Genomic DNA, 19997 nt, shown 5'->3' with positions numbered 1-19997 from the left:
AGTAGTTATAAGTATTCTGAAATGAAGCATTTCTTGCATGGGTGTGGAGAGCATGTGAAAAATGAAGAGTATGTAAACAATTTTCCCATTAAAATTAAATTAATGTTTTCCTTGCAGGCAGAAGAGTTGAGGATATCCTATCATGAAATATTAAAATATTCTATGTCACTTATCCACCAATATAAAGGATTTTAACATTACTTGACAGCCGTCATGAAACATTAAGCTTAATTAGCAAAATTTCCACCATCTGATTACCATTAGATTCTGCTTTGAGTTATTAACTTGTTTTAGATGTGTACAGATGTGTTTACTTTCTGTAATGTGTATGATTTTAATCATAAAATTGACAGTTGATCTAATTTTCATTCTTGTTCCCAGGACAAATCTCCTTACGTTCGAGAGCGAGAGCGGTCGCACGATCGAGAAGGACGTGATAAACAATATCCTTTTCCATGAAAATATTATTTATCATATAGTTTTTTGTGCTGGGAGTGTCCAAGGAAATGTTCGGCTCACCAGGTGCAGGTGTGTCTGTTCGACACCCATAAGTGACCTGTCCCTCTGAATGTGGGATGATAATGAGGTAGGGAGAGGGTGAAACCTGGTTGTCGTCACATAGCCTACTCCTGTTAAATAACATGAACGGGCTGCTCAAGGCTTGACATCTCCATCCGATGCAGATGCTTTGCTCCATATGAGCAAAGCAGAGAAGTTTGGAATTGAATCCAGGCATTTGGCATGTGATCTAGTGAGTAGGAATTATTCTTTATTTCAGCCAGTTTAATAACCATTAACTTAAAATTGGCATCAAAATATTGAAGAGAACCCATTGAAAATTTGCCGGCAATACCTGTTCCGTGCGTCTCTACAATAAGACGATCCATCAGGAAAATATTCTTGCTTACTATAAAACTTTTATTTTTACTCAGCTGACTTCTTTAAAGCATCCTTGTTGCGTGCCACTAAATGCATTTTTAAGCTACCTTTATCTTCACGATAACGCCGAACATTGGCTTTAGTTAGGCCTAAGCCGTATTTTCTTGCGGCTGCACTATTACTATACATTTCCGAGTGTTTAATAGCCATTAACTTAAAATTGGCATCATAACATCGAGAACCCGTTGAAAATTTGCCACCAATACCTGTTCCCAAGATGGCGTCCGGGAGTAGTCATGTGTCGGTATCGCTCCATATCTTTTGTCTATTAGTGGTGTTCAAATGTAGTTTTACATCTGTTCGAGTTTGCCTCTGGGATGAGAATGTGCTGGACTTCAACGTGAAATATGAAAACGTTTTTGTGAATGGTTCGGAGCTTCGTATTTCGGCCCACGTGCTGCCTTTAAATGGAGAAAACAACAGACGAACTCTAGCCCAAAGATATCGGGTTCAGCGATTTGTGTGCTTCTATTGGCTTTGTCCGACGACATACATCTGAACCCAGGACCCCAGCATAACAGCGGTATGAATTTCTTCTACCAAAATGTAGGGAGCATATGTAATTCTTTGATGGACTTTAACCTCTCTTTCAGTGATGCCAGCAAAGATTGTATTTGTATAGTTGAAAGTTGGTTAAATGATTCTGTTGGTGATAATGAACTGTTGTCTACTGATTACTGTGTGTTTCGTCAAGACAGACATCAGGTCCATAGTAGCAAAGTGAAAGGGGGAGGGATTATGATAGCTGTGAAATCTGCTCAAAGGCCAGTTTCCCGGCCAGAGCTGGCGGGAGACTGGGAGTGTCTCGTGGTCAAGGCCACCCCAACATCAGGGAGGTCTGTGTTTGTAGTGTGCTGCTACCTGCCACCGGACGAAGTGACTGCTAGAATAAGTAATCTTCGAGCAACACTGGCAAACGTCACAGCTGTTTTAAACCCGCAGGATATCCTTGTAGTTTACGGAGACTTTAACATCAGGCATTTGGCTTGGAATCCTGGTTCCGTTATAAAACAAAGATGTGCGGAAGTCTTCTTACTTCTTGAAATCGTCAGTGAATTCGGACTCAAGCAAATGTGTCACTTCCCAACAAGAAACTAGAACTTCCTGGACCTTGTTCTAATCTCGGATCAATACTGTGGACACGTGGACTGCTTTGAGACGGAAAAGGTAATTACATCCGACCATCGAGCTGTAGATTTCACTCTATCTTTACCGCGAGTTATGCGCCCCGTACCGCAGAGGAAGTTAATGTTCGCATGGACTAAGGCCGATTTTCCTCAAATGAGAGATCTCCTTTCGTTGTGTCCCTGGAATTTAATCGAGGACTCCGTCGACGAGGCGCTGTAATAAAAGACACTGTACCGTCCTAGATAGTTAGCACGCAGAAGTACCCATGCTGATACGACTCTGAGGTAATATATAAATTAAAAGAAAGGAGAGGGCAAGAAGAAGGTTTTTAAAAAACAGGCCATAATAGTGATTATGTACAATATTCGACCATACGCGGTGAATTTAAGCGTCTTCAGCTAAAAAAATAGAGAAACTATATAACTTCGATGGAATCAAAATTAGCTGCCAACCCGAAGTGTTTCTGGAGTTTTGTAAACAACAAATGGAGGTCATCTCGCCTGCCATCTACTATGCTTCTGGATGGGAAAGAATTACAGGACAAGAGGAGCATCTTGGACAGTTTTGCAGATACCTTTGAAAAGTATCACTCACCTGCCGCACAGTGTAATCTATCCACTTCGTCCGTGTGTAATATAGGCCTAACTTCAATAGTGACCTCTCCAGCAGAGGTATCTTCATTTCTTGCTTCTTTGGATACCTCCAAATCATGTGGTCCAGATGACGTATCCGCAATAGTATTGAAAGAATGTGCATCTGAGCTAGGTAGGCCACTTAGCATCATAATAAATATGTCATTCTAGTCAGGGTATTTTCCGTGTGAGTGGAAGAAAGATTACGTCATACCAGTGTTCAAGAAAGGAGACAAAATGGTGTTTGATAACTATAGGCCTGTTGTGTTATTGTCCCTGATTTCAAAGGTGGCAGAGAAGATCGTGTATAAGAGATTGTACAGTTCAGTTTCACAGTATATTAATATAGCGCAGCACGGTTTTGTACAGAAACGCTCTACCGTGTCCAATATGGCGGTGTATATAAATTTCATTTCAGAATCCCTCGATAGGAGGCAGCAAGTGGATGTTGTTTACACGGACTTCTCCGAAGCCTTTGATTCAGTTCAGCATGATGCTCTACTCACCAAATTGTCGGCATATGGGATAGGAGGAAGTGCTTTGGTGTGGATTAGAAGCTATCTCACTAATAGAGTTTGTGTAGTAAAAGCTGATGGTATTATGACAAAGCCGTACCACCCTACTTCAGTTGTCCCCCAAGGCTCTTTAATGGGCCCTCTTTTCTTTGTCATATTCATAAATGATATAACATCAGTTATAAAACACAGTAATTGCCTTCTCTATGCCGACGATCTAAAGATCTTTAAGGTAATCAATAGTGAGTTGGGCTGTAAGTTGTTACAGTCTGACTTAAACCTATTAAGTAACTGGTGTAAAAAGTGGCTGCTTGATTTGAATACTTCAAAGTGCAACGCAATTACATTTTCACGCAAGTTGGAACCAATAAATTACCCTTACCATTTATGCAATTTCCAAATAGCTCGTGTGAATGAAAAAAATTATCTTGGTGTGACACTTTCAAACTGCTACGGTCTTTCCTTCGAGAAACATTTAGACAAGATTTCTAGGAAAGGGTTTAAATTACTTGGCTTTCTGAAAAGAAATTTTGCCGAACTTGTTTCTCCTAGAACTAATAACTTTGTTTTGCACTCTAATTAGGCCATCGTTAGAATACTGTTGCGAGGTATGGCTGCCTTCTCAGCAGTATTTAATACAAAACTTGGAAAGAGTCCAAATAAGGTTCATGAAATGGATCAGCTACAAGGGTTTGGGTATTTCTCTCTCTTCTTCCGATTACGAGTCTTTTTGTGAGACTATGAGCATGAGGACATTGCACTCACGTCGCAGATGTGCCAATGCCCTCTTTCTTTATAAGTGTCTGACAAATAGAGTGGATTGCTCAACATTACTGGAGCTGATTCCATTACATTTTCCTCGTCGCAGTTCTAGGCAAAGGTATATTTTTCATCTGTCTAAAGTGAGAACTGTGGCTCGGGCTAACTCATGGCTTGCGAGGGCACTAACATCACTGAATGAGGTGGGTGAATCAATGGACCTCTTTCACTCACCCCCGTCTAAAATCAGACATGCCCTAATGAGCTCATGAATGTAAGGCCCTATCTGTAAGATATATAAATATGTAAATGTTACTAGATGTAGTTTAATAATGTCAATTATTTAAGGAGATTTTTTTTTTTTTTAATTTAAGGTTTTGTAAATATGCATATAAAAAGGTCTCTAGGTTTAGTTTGAACTTGGTTATTATTTTAGGAAATTAGTGTTATTTAAGGTATATTTGTTGTATATTATGTTTTATTGAATCATCTTTAATTGGGAAAATAACCTGTCGGTGATAAATAAATATATTCTATTCTGTTCTATTTACAATATGACAATCCATCATGAAAATATTCCTGCTGTCTATAAAACTTAATTTTACTAAGCGTCAGGTATAGCAGACGCGGTATAACTCTGCTACTAAGTAGCCGTGGCCTTTCTAAGAATTTGAAGGCTGGCATGTTTTGATGGCATTCTGCAGATTTGAGAATTTTTTTGTAGAGGATAATAGAATGTCATTCTCTCTTCACTATTTCCTGAGATCCAGTGATGTTACATATAGGCACTGTACAACCGGTTGCCACGGCTAGCGATGTATGATAAAGAGGCGGTCGTTTATTGTCAACGAGTTTTGTGTGTGCATACGCAGGGGTGAAAAGAAACAGCGTGGTTACTGAGGTATTTGCCAGTGGTGTTCATTACTGTCAGACCGCGAATGCAAAACGACCCTTGATTATTCACATGAGATTTTGAAAGGAAAAAAAACTGTCGTCCTGGATTCAGAGAAATACGGTATCACTCCACGGGCTTCTGTGGCATACATTTCAGTTTTCTTCTTCAAACCTAACCATATATGTATCATGAAAACATATTTCAAACACATTTAGAGGAATTATAACCTCCTCGCTAAAAATTTACATGAGAATGGCCTTTCCAAAATTTAACTAGGCACGAGAAAATATAAACTATCCTCTGAAATCAGTGATGTACTCTGCCATATCTTGAGGTGTATCACATTCTTACTTAATTTCAGTATATGACATTAAAATTAAGAGATTGTTTACTTCAGCCTTTATTTTTAACGAGTTAATAACTGCTATTGGCCACGTTATTTGCACACTTATTACGAAAACGTGTTATCCTCTTTCATTTCGAATTTAGAGAACAGCAGTCTAGCGGGTATTGCTAATCAACCAGCGTTTCGTCTTAGGTCTGACGCTAGACTCATCAGAGTGGGATGTGTCAGACCCTACCCACTGACGCTGGGGTGTATGCAGGTAAACTTATCAGAAGCCCTATATAAGAGGCACAATCTGATAACTGCATATGGGAGATAAAACTCCACAATGGAATTATTGCCCGCCTAGCAATTCCGAATGGAAATTCTAAGTTCCCAAGGAGGGAATTAGATATTATCTAGGGAACTTAGAATTATCTAATTCCCTCCTTGGGAACGTAGAATTTCCATTCGGAATTGCTAGGCGGGCAATAATTCCATTGTGGAGTTTTATCTCCCATATGCAGTTATCAGACTGTAGTGGTGTGAGTAGCAGTGATTTTACACTCACATGTCAAACTGTGATTGCTATTTTGAAGTAGCAGTGATTTTTAACTCTGATTAACTGTGATTCAACCAAAGTCACCTAGGATACAAGGCCGGTACACTCGAAATATGACATCACTCTGCGGCCTACAGGAGTACCGAGAAGTACGATGGCGTGTAGCATTCAGTATATGGGCGAAATCCGGCTAACGTTGAAAACAAATACTCATTTTCAGAACTATATTTTAAAAAGTTATATACATTACCTTTTCTCAAAAATATTATGAGTCATAACATACAACACGCCACTGTACAAGTCAACGAGGACTATTTTATCATAATTACTAGTTGATGTACCCGTGCTTCGCTACGGGATTCTCAGAAAGACTGACTTTGTGGTTTTCCTAACTGAAGTCAACATAGGTAATTACAAAAACGTCAGTAGGAATGTAGCGATTAAAAGCAACGTTGTCATATAAAATACTCGATCAAATGAAAAACTGCACATTTTTTCACGTTTAACAAGCAGCACTACAGTGCCGATCTAACAGTCCAAACTTCCAGAGCTGGAATGACCAGGCTGGAGACAGCCATGAACACTCCTCTGCCATTATTCCGTTAAATATGCACACTGCTCATTCCAATCACTGCCTGAGAGTAGGTATTGAATAGCTCGAATGCTATGATGATCCAGTGTGTTATGTACCAGTAGTATCAAAATATGTATGAACCAGAGGAATAGGATGCTAAAGAAGAAAGTTATCTAACTCCCCAGCTACTTCCTGCCAATATTCAGGCAGCCTGTTACAATCGGTATGACCGGGCAAGTTGGCCGTGTGGTTAGGGGCGCCCAGCTGTGAGCTTGCATCCAGGAGTGGATTCACCTGAAGATGGTATTCCGTGGTTTCCCATTTTTACACCAGGCAAATGCTGGGAATGTACTTTAATTAAGGCGAAGGCCGCTTTCTTACACTCCTAGCCCTTTCCTACCCCATCGTCGCCATAAGACCTATCTGTTTCGGTGCGACGTAAAGCAAATTTTAAAAAATACTCGGTACGCAGCAGTAATCCTATCTATTGGAGATGGGTGGCAACAGACGACACAAAGCACATCACAACAAACAATGGTCAATGTAATGTTATTGTTGATCAATTTTATGATTCTATATTGTAGCCCTTCACATTTAGTTTTCTTTCAACTCTACTATATTAGGGCGTCTTATAAAATTATTTATAGCGTAGACTGTAGTTCCTTATTCTCCGACTTTACATACTGATTTTCATTAAATTCTGTTTACCTATTTTCTCGTGACTCGGCGCTGATATGGACTTGGTAAAAAAAAAACAAATTCATGAATATATCTGTGATCATAGCCCACACTGTAACAATATAATAAGACAAGTGATCGGAAATTTAACACTATATAACTTTAGTTATGTAGTATTTATCGATATGACCACTATTAACATAAATATTTGATAATAGCATTGTAGGCCTTCCCCTAAACTACCATTTCACTCAGCGTGAATAAAATTATTTATGGCCTAGATTATAGTGACTTATTTCCCAAATTTGCATACCGATTTTCATTAAGATAGGACCACTAATAACAAATATTTGAAAATTGAATTTTAGGCCTTCCCTTCAAGTAGCATTTTTTTCAGCGTTAATTCAATTATGTATAGCCTATATTGTAGCGACTTATTCCCCGACTTTGCTTACCGATTTCAGTAGAGATACGACCACTAATAACATAAATATTTGAGAATTAAATGTTAGGCCTTGCCTTAAACTACCATTTCACTCAGCGTAAATAAAATCATTTATGGCCTAGATTGTAGAAACTTATTCCCCGACTTTGCATACCGATTTTCATTAAATTCTCTTCAGCCGTTTTCTCGTGATACGTGTACATACAGAGAGATGGACATTATGAAAAATTAAAAAATGCATTTCCTTGTTACTGTGCACACGACTGATACAGAAATACCATCCTTTTAAATTCTGAGCAATGTACAGACAAAACTCTTTATTTTATATATGTAGATTTGAGGGTTAACCAGTGGTCTTTTATCAAAATAATTGGTATAATGATTGGGATTATAGAGCTGCTCCTTAAGGAAGAAATAAAATCAGGAAGGGAGGAGAAAATGACTATTCTGATAAAATGTATAAAAAATGTCCAAAACTCGCTCCGAGTTCGCATGCTGCCACTTCTCTTGTTAGCAATACAACTCATTTTAGTTTAAACCACTACTATTATACAATAGTGTAAGAACAAAAGCAGTAGGCTAAATCTTATGCTTACAACGTCACAAATCAACTGCTACCATCACCCTTTTTCACTTTTAGACCTACAGCCACAAGCCACAACCCAATAAACAGAATGAGATAATGAGAATACTAAGTTGCGAGGTTATAAATCCCACAACACGACAATAGCTCCTTTCAAAAATGGGCAAAATGGCTTTCAACGGCTGCAGATTCTATTTCTATTCCTGTGATTGTACGACAATGTCGACAATAGCTGTTTACCATCACAGCGCAGCCACAACTGCGACTGTGGTGTGGGTCACAGTTAGACTTGTGAACGTGATGCTGTGATTAGCTGCTACTGCTTTCTTAACTGCTAGCATGGCCGACTGGATCCCTCGCTGCGCAACTGCGACTGTGCTGTGGGTCACAGACTTGTGAGCGTGATGCTGTGACTAGCTGCTACTGCTTTCTTAACTGCTAGCACGGCTAACTGGATCCCTCGCTGTGCTACTTATGCGAGCTAGCTAGAGTGACGCATCAAGTCGGCCGTGCTGCTATTCTGCTAACTGCTACTGGCTGTTACTATTGGACTTGGCTGTGCGTTTCACGCTGGTTGATCACATTAGTTTATCGATTTCTCGCAGTGCAGCGCTGCAGGTACTGATTAGATTATCTGCTACTGCTCAACTGCTAACTGCTACTGGCTGCTACTATTGGCCTTGGCTGTGCGCTTCACGCAGCGGAGCGCTGCCGCCTGCGAAACATCACAATCGCAGTAAAGACCTGCTAGTCTGGCCAACCCGCTAGCAGGTTGAACTGTGATTTCACACTAGCAGTGATTTAGTAGCAGGTTTGCAAATCGCTTCCCATCACTATCAGACTGTGCCTCTTATATAGGGCTTCTGATAAGTTTACCGGCATACACCCCAGCGTCAGTGGGTAGGGTCTGACACATCCCACTCTGATGAGTCTAGCGTCAGACCTAACACGAAACGCTGGTTAATAGAGAAAACGTCTGAAAAGCCTTACATCTGATCTGTTTTCTGACATGCTCTGTTGGTGGAAAAATATCTAATTCCCTCCTTGAGAACTTAGAATTTCCATCCAGACCCTCTTTAGTCGCCAACACCCACCACTTGGTTTTAATCTCCCCAGAAGAACTTGGGTTCTTCTCAACAGAGTCCGTACCTATCATGGACGATGTGGGTCATTGTTGCATATGTGGGGTATGCGCTCCCTGAGTGAGACTGGTGAGAAGAAACAGACCATCCTTCATATTGTCACCGAATGTCCTAGGAGGTCATACTCTGGTCAGCTGAAGGAGTTTGTGTGTGCTTCTGATGGGGTTGTACAATGGTTGGACAGCTTAGATTTGAGTTTGTGAACTGTTTTAGATATTGGTTGATTGTTTGAGGTGTTATATTGTTTGTTATATTTTTGAATATTTGTATGTAGAGTTATGTACTAGCCATAAGCTAAATAAATAAAAATAAATAATAATCATTATACCCATTATTCACTTACCGGCAAGTATTGCAGACAAAATTTAAGGTTAGTCCATTTGAAACCTGGTAAAAATCAAATTATGTCATTATAACAATATGGCAATGTGTTTCAAATTACATAGTGGACATTATTAATCATGTGACAAGCACAACAGTCCACCAACACAAATTTGGAAATGTAAAAAAACTGGAGTGTAGTGTAGGCTAATTGGAGCCACCGGCATCTGATGGCCAAGCAGGCATCAATTTTTTATAATGAGACAAAGTCTCCCATAGTGCATTGGCACTGCTGGTGGCTCCAAGTAGCCTACGCAGTGGCCTCCACTGTATGCACTAGCCATGCGTCTTCGTGGATGTGATTTGTACCAACTGATGAGCCCAACTTAGCACACAGTGGCGAAATGCTGGCAACCAGGAATGAGTTAGGTGGAAAATTTATAATGTCCAATAACAGACCATTTATATTGGTGAATTTACTTATTCGGGACAAATATGTCAGGTTCCCTGTGGGAATCAACATCTATATCACATAGTATTTATCAATAGGACCACTCATCATCATCGTCATCAACGTCCTGCTCCATTACTTTCGCCACATCCAATCCAGCTTCTCTAATGTCCGTCCAGATCTGATCCATCCACCTTCTTCTCGGTCTTCCAACTGGTCTCTTTCCCTTAACTTCTCTTTCCAATTCCCTTCTTGCTACCCATTCCTTTTCCATTCTTTTTACATATCCGAACCATCTCAGTTGCTTTCTCTGTGTTCTGTACTAATGGTTCTGTATTTAGCTCTTCTCTGATTTTAATATTTTGAATTCTATCTCTTCTTGTCTTTTTAACTGATGTTCTTCAAAATTTCATTTACTACTTGTCTGTTATTAGTTGCCAGCGTTTCTAGTCTGTATGTTACAATTGGAATGAAATACTGTTTATATATTAATTTCGTTCTCTTGGGTACTTTTTCATCCCATAAAAGCTCTCTGACTCGATAAAATGTTGTACCTTTACTTAGTCTGTTATTAATTTCAGGGTTGATTTCATTATTTCCATTAATAATGCTACCCAGATATCTAAACTGTTCTACATTCTCTAACCGTTCTTCGTCTATGCTCATTTGGCTTCTCTTTTTCTCATTCCCACAGTGCTTGAGTACAGTTTTCTTTTTACTAATTGTCATTCCAAACTCCGTCAGATTTTCATTCCAAATGCCCAGTCTCCTTTGTACTTCCTGTTCTCCCTTTCCCCAAATCACCACATCATCTGCAAATACCAAAACATTAACTTCATCACTATTATACGTTTTATGATTTCATCCATCAATATAATAAACAATAGTGGTGACTGCACTTCCTTACTTGAGACCTTTTTTTTTTTGTATAAAATATTTCAGTTACCACTCCCCACTTGTACACTGCTTTTACTCTCATGATACAACATTTTTATCTTGTTAATTAATGATTTTGGTACATTCCTTTTCAGTAGCCATTCCCATACATGTTTTATGGTAACTGTATCATAAGCTTTTTCCAAATCCAAAAATACAAATATGATTTCCTTGTTCCTTTCCAGATGTTATTCCATTATCGTTCGCACTGTAAATATAAAGTCTGTTGTTGATCTATTCGGTCTAAAGCCATATTGTTCTTCCTCTAACTGCGTTTCTATTATATCCCTGTCTTTTATCTATGACTTTCTCCATTATATGTGATAATAGGGTTATACCTCTATAATTTTCACATTTCCTCGTATTTCCGTTTTTGATTAGTGGTACGATGCTTCATTTTTGCCAATCTTTGGGTATCCTTTCATCCTTCCATATGGCATTGAGGGCTCTGTATAGCCATTGTGATACAATGCTTCCTGCTGCCTTAATCATATCAGCTTTGAATTAGTCTTTTCCCACTTGCTTTACCTTATGATCATTGCTTTCACTGCCCTTTCAAGTTCCAATCATGTTATCGGGTTCTCTTATTTTTATCCATCTATTATTTTCTTATCTTCTTCCTCCTCCGAGCAATCATCCTCATTACAAAGTTTTTCAAAATACTTTGCCATCACCTTCTGAAGACCCTTTTTGTCATGTACTATGGATCTATCTTCTCTTGTTTTTTTCTTGATTTGTTCTTTTCGATGTTATTACTCTGTATAATAGTTTCTGATTTCCCTCGACTATCTTGCTTGATTTAGTTGGTAAACTCTCCCCAACATTTCTGCTTTTCTTCTTTGATACTCCTCTTTACTTATAGTTTCAATCTTTTGTATTCCACATGTAACCTTTCTACCTTATTCTCATCCCTCTGATATGTTTTTCTTTCTTCACCTTGTTCCTTTCTTTTATTTATTTTTTTATTTTGTCTGTCCACCACCGTGTCTCCTTTCCCTTAACTTTTGTTTTTGTGTGTTCCTGCATACCTCAATTGCTGCTTCCACTAATGTCTGTCTTAAATTGTCCCACTCTTCTTCTCCACTTCGTATTTCCGTGTTTAGGCGGTCCCAGAGTAGGTTTCTGGCTTGATTGTAGAAGTTTGATGCTTTCTATGTCCTGCTGAGTATTTCCGAGATGTTGCTTCTAAGATATGTTCATAGTTATGTTAAAACGAAAACAATCATTTCATTCTAAACTATTTTAATAAGGATAAACTATTGTGATTCCTGACTCAAAATGAAAAATAATTTCTTAAGTCCTGGTTTTTAAAATAAAATGTAATTACTCTAGTTGCATGTATTAGAATAGGGAACATGCATGATCCGGGGTTTTAATTAAAAATATGCTAATCTGATTCAAAATTGCATGCAGAATTCAAAAATGTGATCAGAATGTGCAAATAATAACTCCAAACATGATAAAAATCTACGAAAATGTCACGTCACGCAAGTACGCGATCTCATTGGCCTGACGTCATCGTACAGGTTGATTGAATTAGCAGACGAAATAACACACAGTGTGCTGTGAGAAGCAGGATACACTTCGCGTATTTCTACTTTACGTTAGTGTCTAGTATGGTTAAATTCGAGGTCTATACATTGGATAATAATCTGAGTGGTATATTTTAGACTTAAAATGAATCCTGCGCAGACAGTGAGGCAGAAAACTTATAAATGGTGTAGAGTTCCGATGTGCAATAGCACATCGCATACCATCCCAAACAAATTGTTTATAAACGTTCCAAAGATGCTAAAACTAGGGAGAAATGGATTTTGGCGAGCTGGAGAAATGCTGGTGATATATCGGAAAAGTTTACAGTTTATTTTTTTGAAGATTTTAACGTAAGATGAATTTGTTTGAATTTTCAAATCACTTTTCCATGTCAGCTGTTCTAGTGGTAAAACTTTAAATTTTAATGTATGATGCTTTATTTAAATGCTTCAATTACATCTTGGAATATGAAAGTAATAAACAGTGCATTAAATAATGCTGATTATTAAAGTATTCTCCAAACCTAACCTATGTTTTGGGTGATCCATGTCAAGATAATAAATCAAAGGGGTTATGAACCATTTTGACAGCTCTAATTCTACCAATATATCTTGGCATGGGACAGTTATGTATGTCTTTATTGAAGAGCTTAATTGGTAAAGAAATTTAGGCTATATCTAAATACTCTATAATGTAACAAAGAATAGGCCTGTACATCATGAAAGGAAACAACGTGAATTTAACAAATGTATAACTCTACACAAAACCAATGCTTGTCTGTTGGGGTCTTATAAGTTAACAATGCTCAATTATAATAATTATCATAATATTAATGAAATAAATAACATAATTGCACACAGGTGAAAATAGTGATGTAGGTGTTTAAAATATTATCCAACTTAGACTAAGTTTTAGGTTATACAAGCCAAGTCAATAAACCGAAGGGTAAAAATACCGCGCGAGTTGGCCGTGCGGTTAGGAGCGCGCAGCTGTGAGCTCGCATCCGGGAGATAGTGGGTTTTGAATCCCACTGCCGGCAGCCCTGAAGATGGTTTTCCGTGGTTTCCCATTTTTACACCAGGCACATGCTGAGGCTGTACCTAAGGCCACGGCCGCTTTGTTCCCATTCCTAGGCCTTTCCTGTCCCATCGTCGCCATAAGACCTATATGTGACGGTGTGACGTAAAGCAAACAGCAAAAAAAAAAAAAAAGAAAGTCACAGCACCCAAAGACATTCCTGTATTGAGCGACTAAAATGTCACCAGGACACTTTTCTTTCCTGATATGCTCAGCTTGTTAAAAGCCAAATGTAATTTATGTTACTGGCTTCACGCCCCCGCTAACTACTTCTACAATTTTCGGAGACGCCGATGTGCAGGAATTTAGTCCTGCAGGAGTTATTTTACGTGCCAGTAAATCTACCGACACGAGGCTGACGTATTTGAGCACCTTCAACTACCACCGGACTGAACCAGGATCGAACCTGCCAAGTTGGGGTCAGAAGGCCAGCACCTCAACAGTCTGAACCACTCATCCCGACTTGTGAAAAGTAGATGAAGTCATATTTATCTTTATCATGTTTAACTTTTTCCCTCCACAAAGATATTTAATTCTCTTTCATGGGCCCCGGAAGTGGGTAGGCCAGTTGTCCCAACCATAAATATATATATTTTTTGGGAATGATAGATTATAGCCCTATAGTACTATGATCTTTCTTTCTTTCCTTCTTTCTTTCTTTCTTAATCAGTTTATCCTTCAGGGTTGGTTTTCTCTCGGACTCAGCTAGGGATTTCACCTCTACCACTTCAAGGGCAGTGTCCTGGAACGTGAGACTTGGAGTATGGTGATGAAACTGGTGAGGAGGGCCATTACCTCGCCCAGGCGGCCTCACCTGTTATGCTCAACAGGGGCCTTGTTGGAGGATGGGAGGATCGGAAGGGATAGACAAGGAAGAGGGAAGGAAACGGCCGTGGACTTAGGTGCCTGGAGGAGAAGTAGGAAAATACGAAAAACCACTTCGAGGATGGCTGAGGTGGGATTCGAAACCCTTCTACTCAGTTGACCTCCCGAGGCTGAGTAGACCCCGTTCCAGCCCTCGTAATATTTGTTTTCAACTTTCATGGCAGAGCCGGGAATCGAAACCGGGCCTCCGGGAGTGGCACACATTAACCACTACACCACAGAAGCGGACTAGTACTATAATGCTACCTATATGTTTATGTTAGTGCTGAAATCCGATTTCTTACTTTACTAATGCTGAAAGCCCGAAAATGTAACGTTATTCTTTAATAGGTGAATCAGTCTAGAAGGAAATGTTGAAAGTGATGTGATATCTATCCAGGTTCGTTGTTATCCTAATACTATGCGTTACAGTACATTGCTCATATATAAAAGACGCCACTTACAAACTTGCTTGTTATCCGCGAATTTCTGCGGCCACAAAAGTCACTATTTTTCAAGAATGATGACATTTACACATGATAGATTGTCTGATTGTGCTATTTTGAACCTTTCTTCTGTCATTTTGAAGTTATTCGCGATCATGAATAATAAACAATCGGCTTTTAGCAACGGCTGATGCACAACGGCTGGTAGAGCTCCATGCGGTACTGGATCGTGACGTCACAGCGCGCCGCTTACGTCAGAGGCCATTTCACTCGCCTTGCGGAAAGGTACTATTAAATATTTTTTTAATGGTAGAAAACAAGGCAACATACCACAATGTAATACGTTTACGTACTATTTCATTGGTGTACTTTTCAAAAAAAATATTTTTGAAAATGATGCATGTTCCCAATTATGATACCAATTTAGTGGTTCACTGCCTGGCAGGACACGTTGCTATCACCCGATTCATTCCTCCCTTGCCCCGCTGCACATGCACTATTTGATGAGCAAGCCCCTACAGGGGAGTAATTCCAGCCTACACAACAGTGGCCTGAATTGATGCTCTACTCTGCCTACTTTTGACGGGTTTCCAACATCACAACTTTACTCATTTATCATATGGCAATATCTTGTGATAAAAAGTTATCTATATACCGTGTGTAACTGCAGAAACACATAATGATGGCTCTAAAGTGTAATTTTGTTTCCTGGAAATCCTCAAAAATATTTTTATGACATAACATACAGGGATTCATTTTTGTAGCATGCCAGTGTATGTATGTTGGAACAACAAGGATTCCATAATCTTCAGTGGAGGTTGAATAGTAATATTTAGTTGTACTAAATACCTAACTATAATGCTGTAAACTGAATTTCATTACCCTCTCAGTAGTCATCAAGTTTTAAAAAATCATAGAAAATAACAGACAGATATACACCATTTGTCCCACTCAGGAGTAGTCTTAGTACATACATAATGTCCAATACATCTTCATTATAGATTGTTTTACATTTCAGCATTCAATCTGCAAGCCTTTGTGAATTAACTAAGTGCCTCCACAATCCTCTTTTAACTAGATCTATTGCCTCCTTGGTCTTCCTCTGCTTCCCTTACCCACCATGGCCAAGTCCATCATTCTCCTAGCTGACTTATCTTCCTTCGAATGAGTTCATTCTTAACTTAGCCTTTATCTCCTCATTTGAAGTGCTCTTCTGCCATTGTTCCCAATTGTTTGTACTGACAATCATCCTTGCTAATTTCATGTCTGTTACATCCAACTTATCAACAGGATATCTTGAACTCTCCCAACTTTCCACTCTGCACAGTTGATCTGAAAACAGACCGATGTAAAGATAATATTATTGTCACTTCTTTCTTACAAAAAAAAATTATAATCATATGGCCTCGGCTACCGTGTGCAGATAATTTAATTTGACACCATCTGACTGCGTGCTCGTCAGTTTCAACGTTCCATTTTACTCTAGGCCTATGAGATGGCAAAGTAAACCGAATCTCTCTTAGGCTGAGTTTTAATTCATTTTGTCGGGTAAATATCAAACGTGTCACCAGAGATCTTTTACATGCCAACATCATACATACGACATGGAGTGTCAAATGGACTTTTTTCCGCCCTTCAAAAATCAGACTACTTCTGCCAGGTTTGAACTCGCTATTCTGGGATCCCGGGGCCAACACACTACTACTGATCCACAGAGGCAGCATGTCTTTCTTACACAGTATCATTGATTGCAACTACGTGCCCACTGCATTAGCAACTCTTGCTTCAGTTTTCCTAACTATACTATCATCCTGGAAGAATACACATCTGAAGTACTTGAAATGACCCTCCGGTTCCATTTCTGTGTTCCCTACCTCTTTTCAGTAGTTGTCAGAAGAGGCCAAACTGCTTATTAGATTTCCACGTGATTGAATTCCTTCCTGCCATTTTATACCTTCCAGTAATTGACCCATATAAACTGTGAATAAGGGAAAAAGATTGCAACTTTATCGAACTCCGACTATCTGTTTCCCAGGGAGAAAACCATCTTCGGAACTGTATTAATCATAATTAGCTTCTTTGAAGCCCTATCCCATGACCTAACCCTTGACTATTCTGCTGTTGAACTGTTTAGGTAAGGTAGTATTGTTATTGCAGCAAATTCTGTCCTCTCCAATTAACACGGATAGTCTATTTGTCCTACAGTTCTGTTTTTCTTTCGTCCTCTTGTTTTGGACCTTCTATTCATTCCTTCATTCCTTCTCTCTTCTCATCTTTATTTTGTGCATGTTTCATTTAAAGTATGCACCTGTATTTTGTTGGAGAAAGTTAATGGCTTTGTTTACTGGTTATGATCAGAGATTACTTCCTTAACTCTATTTACTCGACGTTCGAGTGAAGGCAAGCGAAGATGATGACCAGCAAGTGTACAGTGCAACTCGCTTGACAAGTCTTACTGCACCCCAGCCTGTAAGACATGGGCTGGTCAAGTGTTAATGCAGCAGTTACATTTGTGAATATTATCTTTTGTACTGTGAAGAATGTGATACAAAATAAAACTGATATTCTTGTAGGGTGTGTGATCTAAGACTATTCTTTGTTGTACTTCATTCGTTTAATAATTTATTATCAGTTACAAAGAAAGTAGAATAGACAGTATGTGGATCTCACCTTTTAATTTCTATTTTCTCTCTCTTTCTTCTACCAACGGGATCCAGTTAGATTGCAGAGTTTTAACTGGGACCTTGAGGAAAATAATGATGCAGACAATTTTTGTTGCCTTGATTGAAATTACAGCTGTATCTGTCACCAACTTCATTTGCTAATTACCATTTCTTGTAACCAATTGTATATATGCAAGTATATACAACATGTGAACTCTCTCTCTCTCATTGAGTCAGTGTCAGTTTTTGTACTGCCTAAATGACTGATTCATATTGACGATATTACTGAAAATGCTGCCAGCATTATTAAGTTTCCTGCTACTAGAGTCTGTCATACGTGAGATGGAATATAATAATAAGTGAGGTATTCCTGAAAGTAAATTGGCAAGAGAGATATTTTCATACGGAGTTCAGTCCATGGAAAACACTTGATTTTTGTTTATGGGAGATAACATTTTATGTATAAGGCTTGTAATTTTAATGGGTTTTTAATATTTTATAAATATAAATCAGTGATAAAGAAAAAACCTATAAATTTAATTACAATTTGCTTCCTAAATTAAAATGCAGATATCTTCTTTGTGTTATTACTGATGTACTTCCACACATATTATTAAAAACTTAAGACACATTTCAGGAATTTAAAACTGGCCAATCCATATTTAAAATCTCAGGAAGAAGATCATCATGTTTAGGCTACTAATTGTTTATATTTGTATCTTATTTCTCCCATATTTTCTTTTATTTTTAAATTCTGAAGACTATTTCCTCTTCATGATTACAGTATTCTGGGTTGTATTGCTAAAATTATTGATGTTATGTGTTATTTCAGTATATTACTACGAAGTGGAGAGTGGAAGTTTTAAATGGGTTTACCTCACTGAGTGATACAGTGTAGCTTTTAGATAGTGTTTGACTTTTGTAAAGCATACAAATGATTGTTACGTGACTGATTATGAAATGGATTTGTAATAAAAATATAGAATACAAAATAATTTGTTTTTCTGTGTGATTTTGCAGTGACTTTCTATGATCTTGTGTTTCAGTACTTCTCATACAAGTATGATAGTATAGTCAGTCAAAAATAATGAATGAGCACATGGTATTGTGTGTTCTTTACATTTAATATTTTATTAGACTTTATTTTAATTATTATTAAAATATAATTGATGTCCCATGTAGACGTACTACAAATATTATACAGAGATGCCAACAACTATGGATTTTCCATAGTTTCTATGGATTTCTCACAAGTACTACGGCAGTACGGAAGTGGTAATGATTATTTCATGTTTTACGAATTTGATGGGTTAAAACTTCACTATAGGCCTAATTGATTTTATCTTGTCCAAATGTGAAGTTATGTACCGTAACTTGTAAGAGGCAAATGTGTTCATTTCGAAAGACCACAACCCTCCAATCTAACTTTAGTTTATATGTTTACTAGCTGATGTACACATGCTTTGCTATGGAATTCTACATTGTATACAGAATTCTATGTTGGGTAGAGTACACGTTGTGAGTAAGATTGTATCAAATTGCATAACTCGTAACGTTACCCCAGAAACACGACAGGAAGTCACCATATATCTTTTCTCATGTGAATACTGGGTTAAGGAATATTCATTGCAATGGTAGGCCTTCTTGCCTACCATTAATCACGATAAAGTTGGGAACTTTTTATTATAATGGCAGACACTCGCTCTCCACCTGCCTTTTTACATCCTCTGAAAGACTGTCTTAGTGGTTTTCCCAACTGAAATTAACATAGGTCATTACAATGATGTCAGTAGGAATGTTGCAAATCAAAGCAATGCTATCATATGAAATACTCGATCAAATGAACAACCACGCATTTTCTCACTTTTAACAAACAGTACTATGCTGCCGATCTAACAGTCCAACGTTCCAGAGCTCGAATGACCAGGCCGCAGACAGCCATGAATACTCCTTTGCTATTATTCCGTTAAGTGTACACACTGCTCATTCCAATCAGTGCCTCAGAGTAGGAATGAAATAGCTGGAATACTATGATGAACAAATGTGTTATGTACCAGAAGTTTCAGAAAATATACGAACCAGAGGATTGGCATGCTAAGGAAGAAAGTTATCTAACTCCCCAGCTATTTCCCGCCAATATTCAGGAAGGCTGTTTTACTCGGTAGCAGCATCTGTCCCATCTATCGGAGATGAGTGACAGCATAAGAGACAAAGAATATCACAACAAACAATGGTCAGTATAATGTTGTTATTGTTCAATTTTATGAGCTTCCGACATTGTAGGCCTTCACATTTAGTTTTTTCTGACTCTGAAATACCACTCTTATCAAAGTCGGTGCGTTAAAACTGAATAAAACATAAATGATCGGGAATTGTATTCTCTATAACTTTTGTTATGTAGTACTTTTCGATAGAACCAATAACATAGGTATTAAAATATTAAATTTTAGGTGCCTTTCCCAAACTACCATTTCATCCAGGGTGAATAAATTATTTATAGCCTAATTTGTAGTTTCTTATTCCCCGGCT

At 38.3% G+C, this 19997-nt stretch overlaps 1 protein-coding gene across 2 annotated transcripts in view; it reads left to right on the top strand.

Moving 5' to 3' along the window:
- tho2 (THO complex subunit 2-like protein) overlaps positions 1–18463 on the top strand; it is a 547726-nt gene extending 529263 nt beyond the window's left edge. For both annotated transcript variants that reach the window (XM_067143459.2, XM_067143457.2), the window contains 2 exons: positions 382–443; positions 17189–18463. In XM_067143459.2, coding sequence (XP_066999560.2) covers positions 382–437 — 56 coding nt within the window. In that variant the 3' untranslated portion in view covers positions 438–443; positions 17189–18463. The remainder of the gene's footprint in view (positions 1–381; positions 444–17188) is intronic.
- Positions 18464–19997: the final 1534 nt, after the last annotated feature.

Source organism: Anabrus simplex, chromosome 3 (assembly GCF_040414725.1).
Source record: "Anabrus simplex isolate iqAnaSimp1 chromosome 3, ASM4041472v1, whole genome shotgun sequence".
NCBI lineage: Eukaryota > Metazoa > Arthropoda > Insecta > Orthoptera > Tettigoniidae > Anabrus > Anabrus simplex.
Note: the sequence above shows the minus strand (reverse complement) of the source record. Positions and strands in the feature narration are given on the sequence as shown.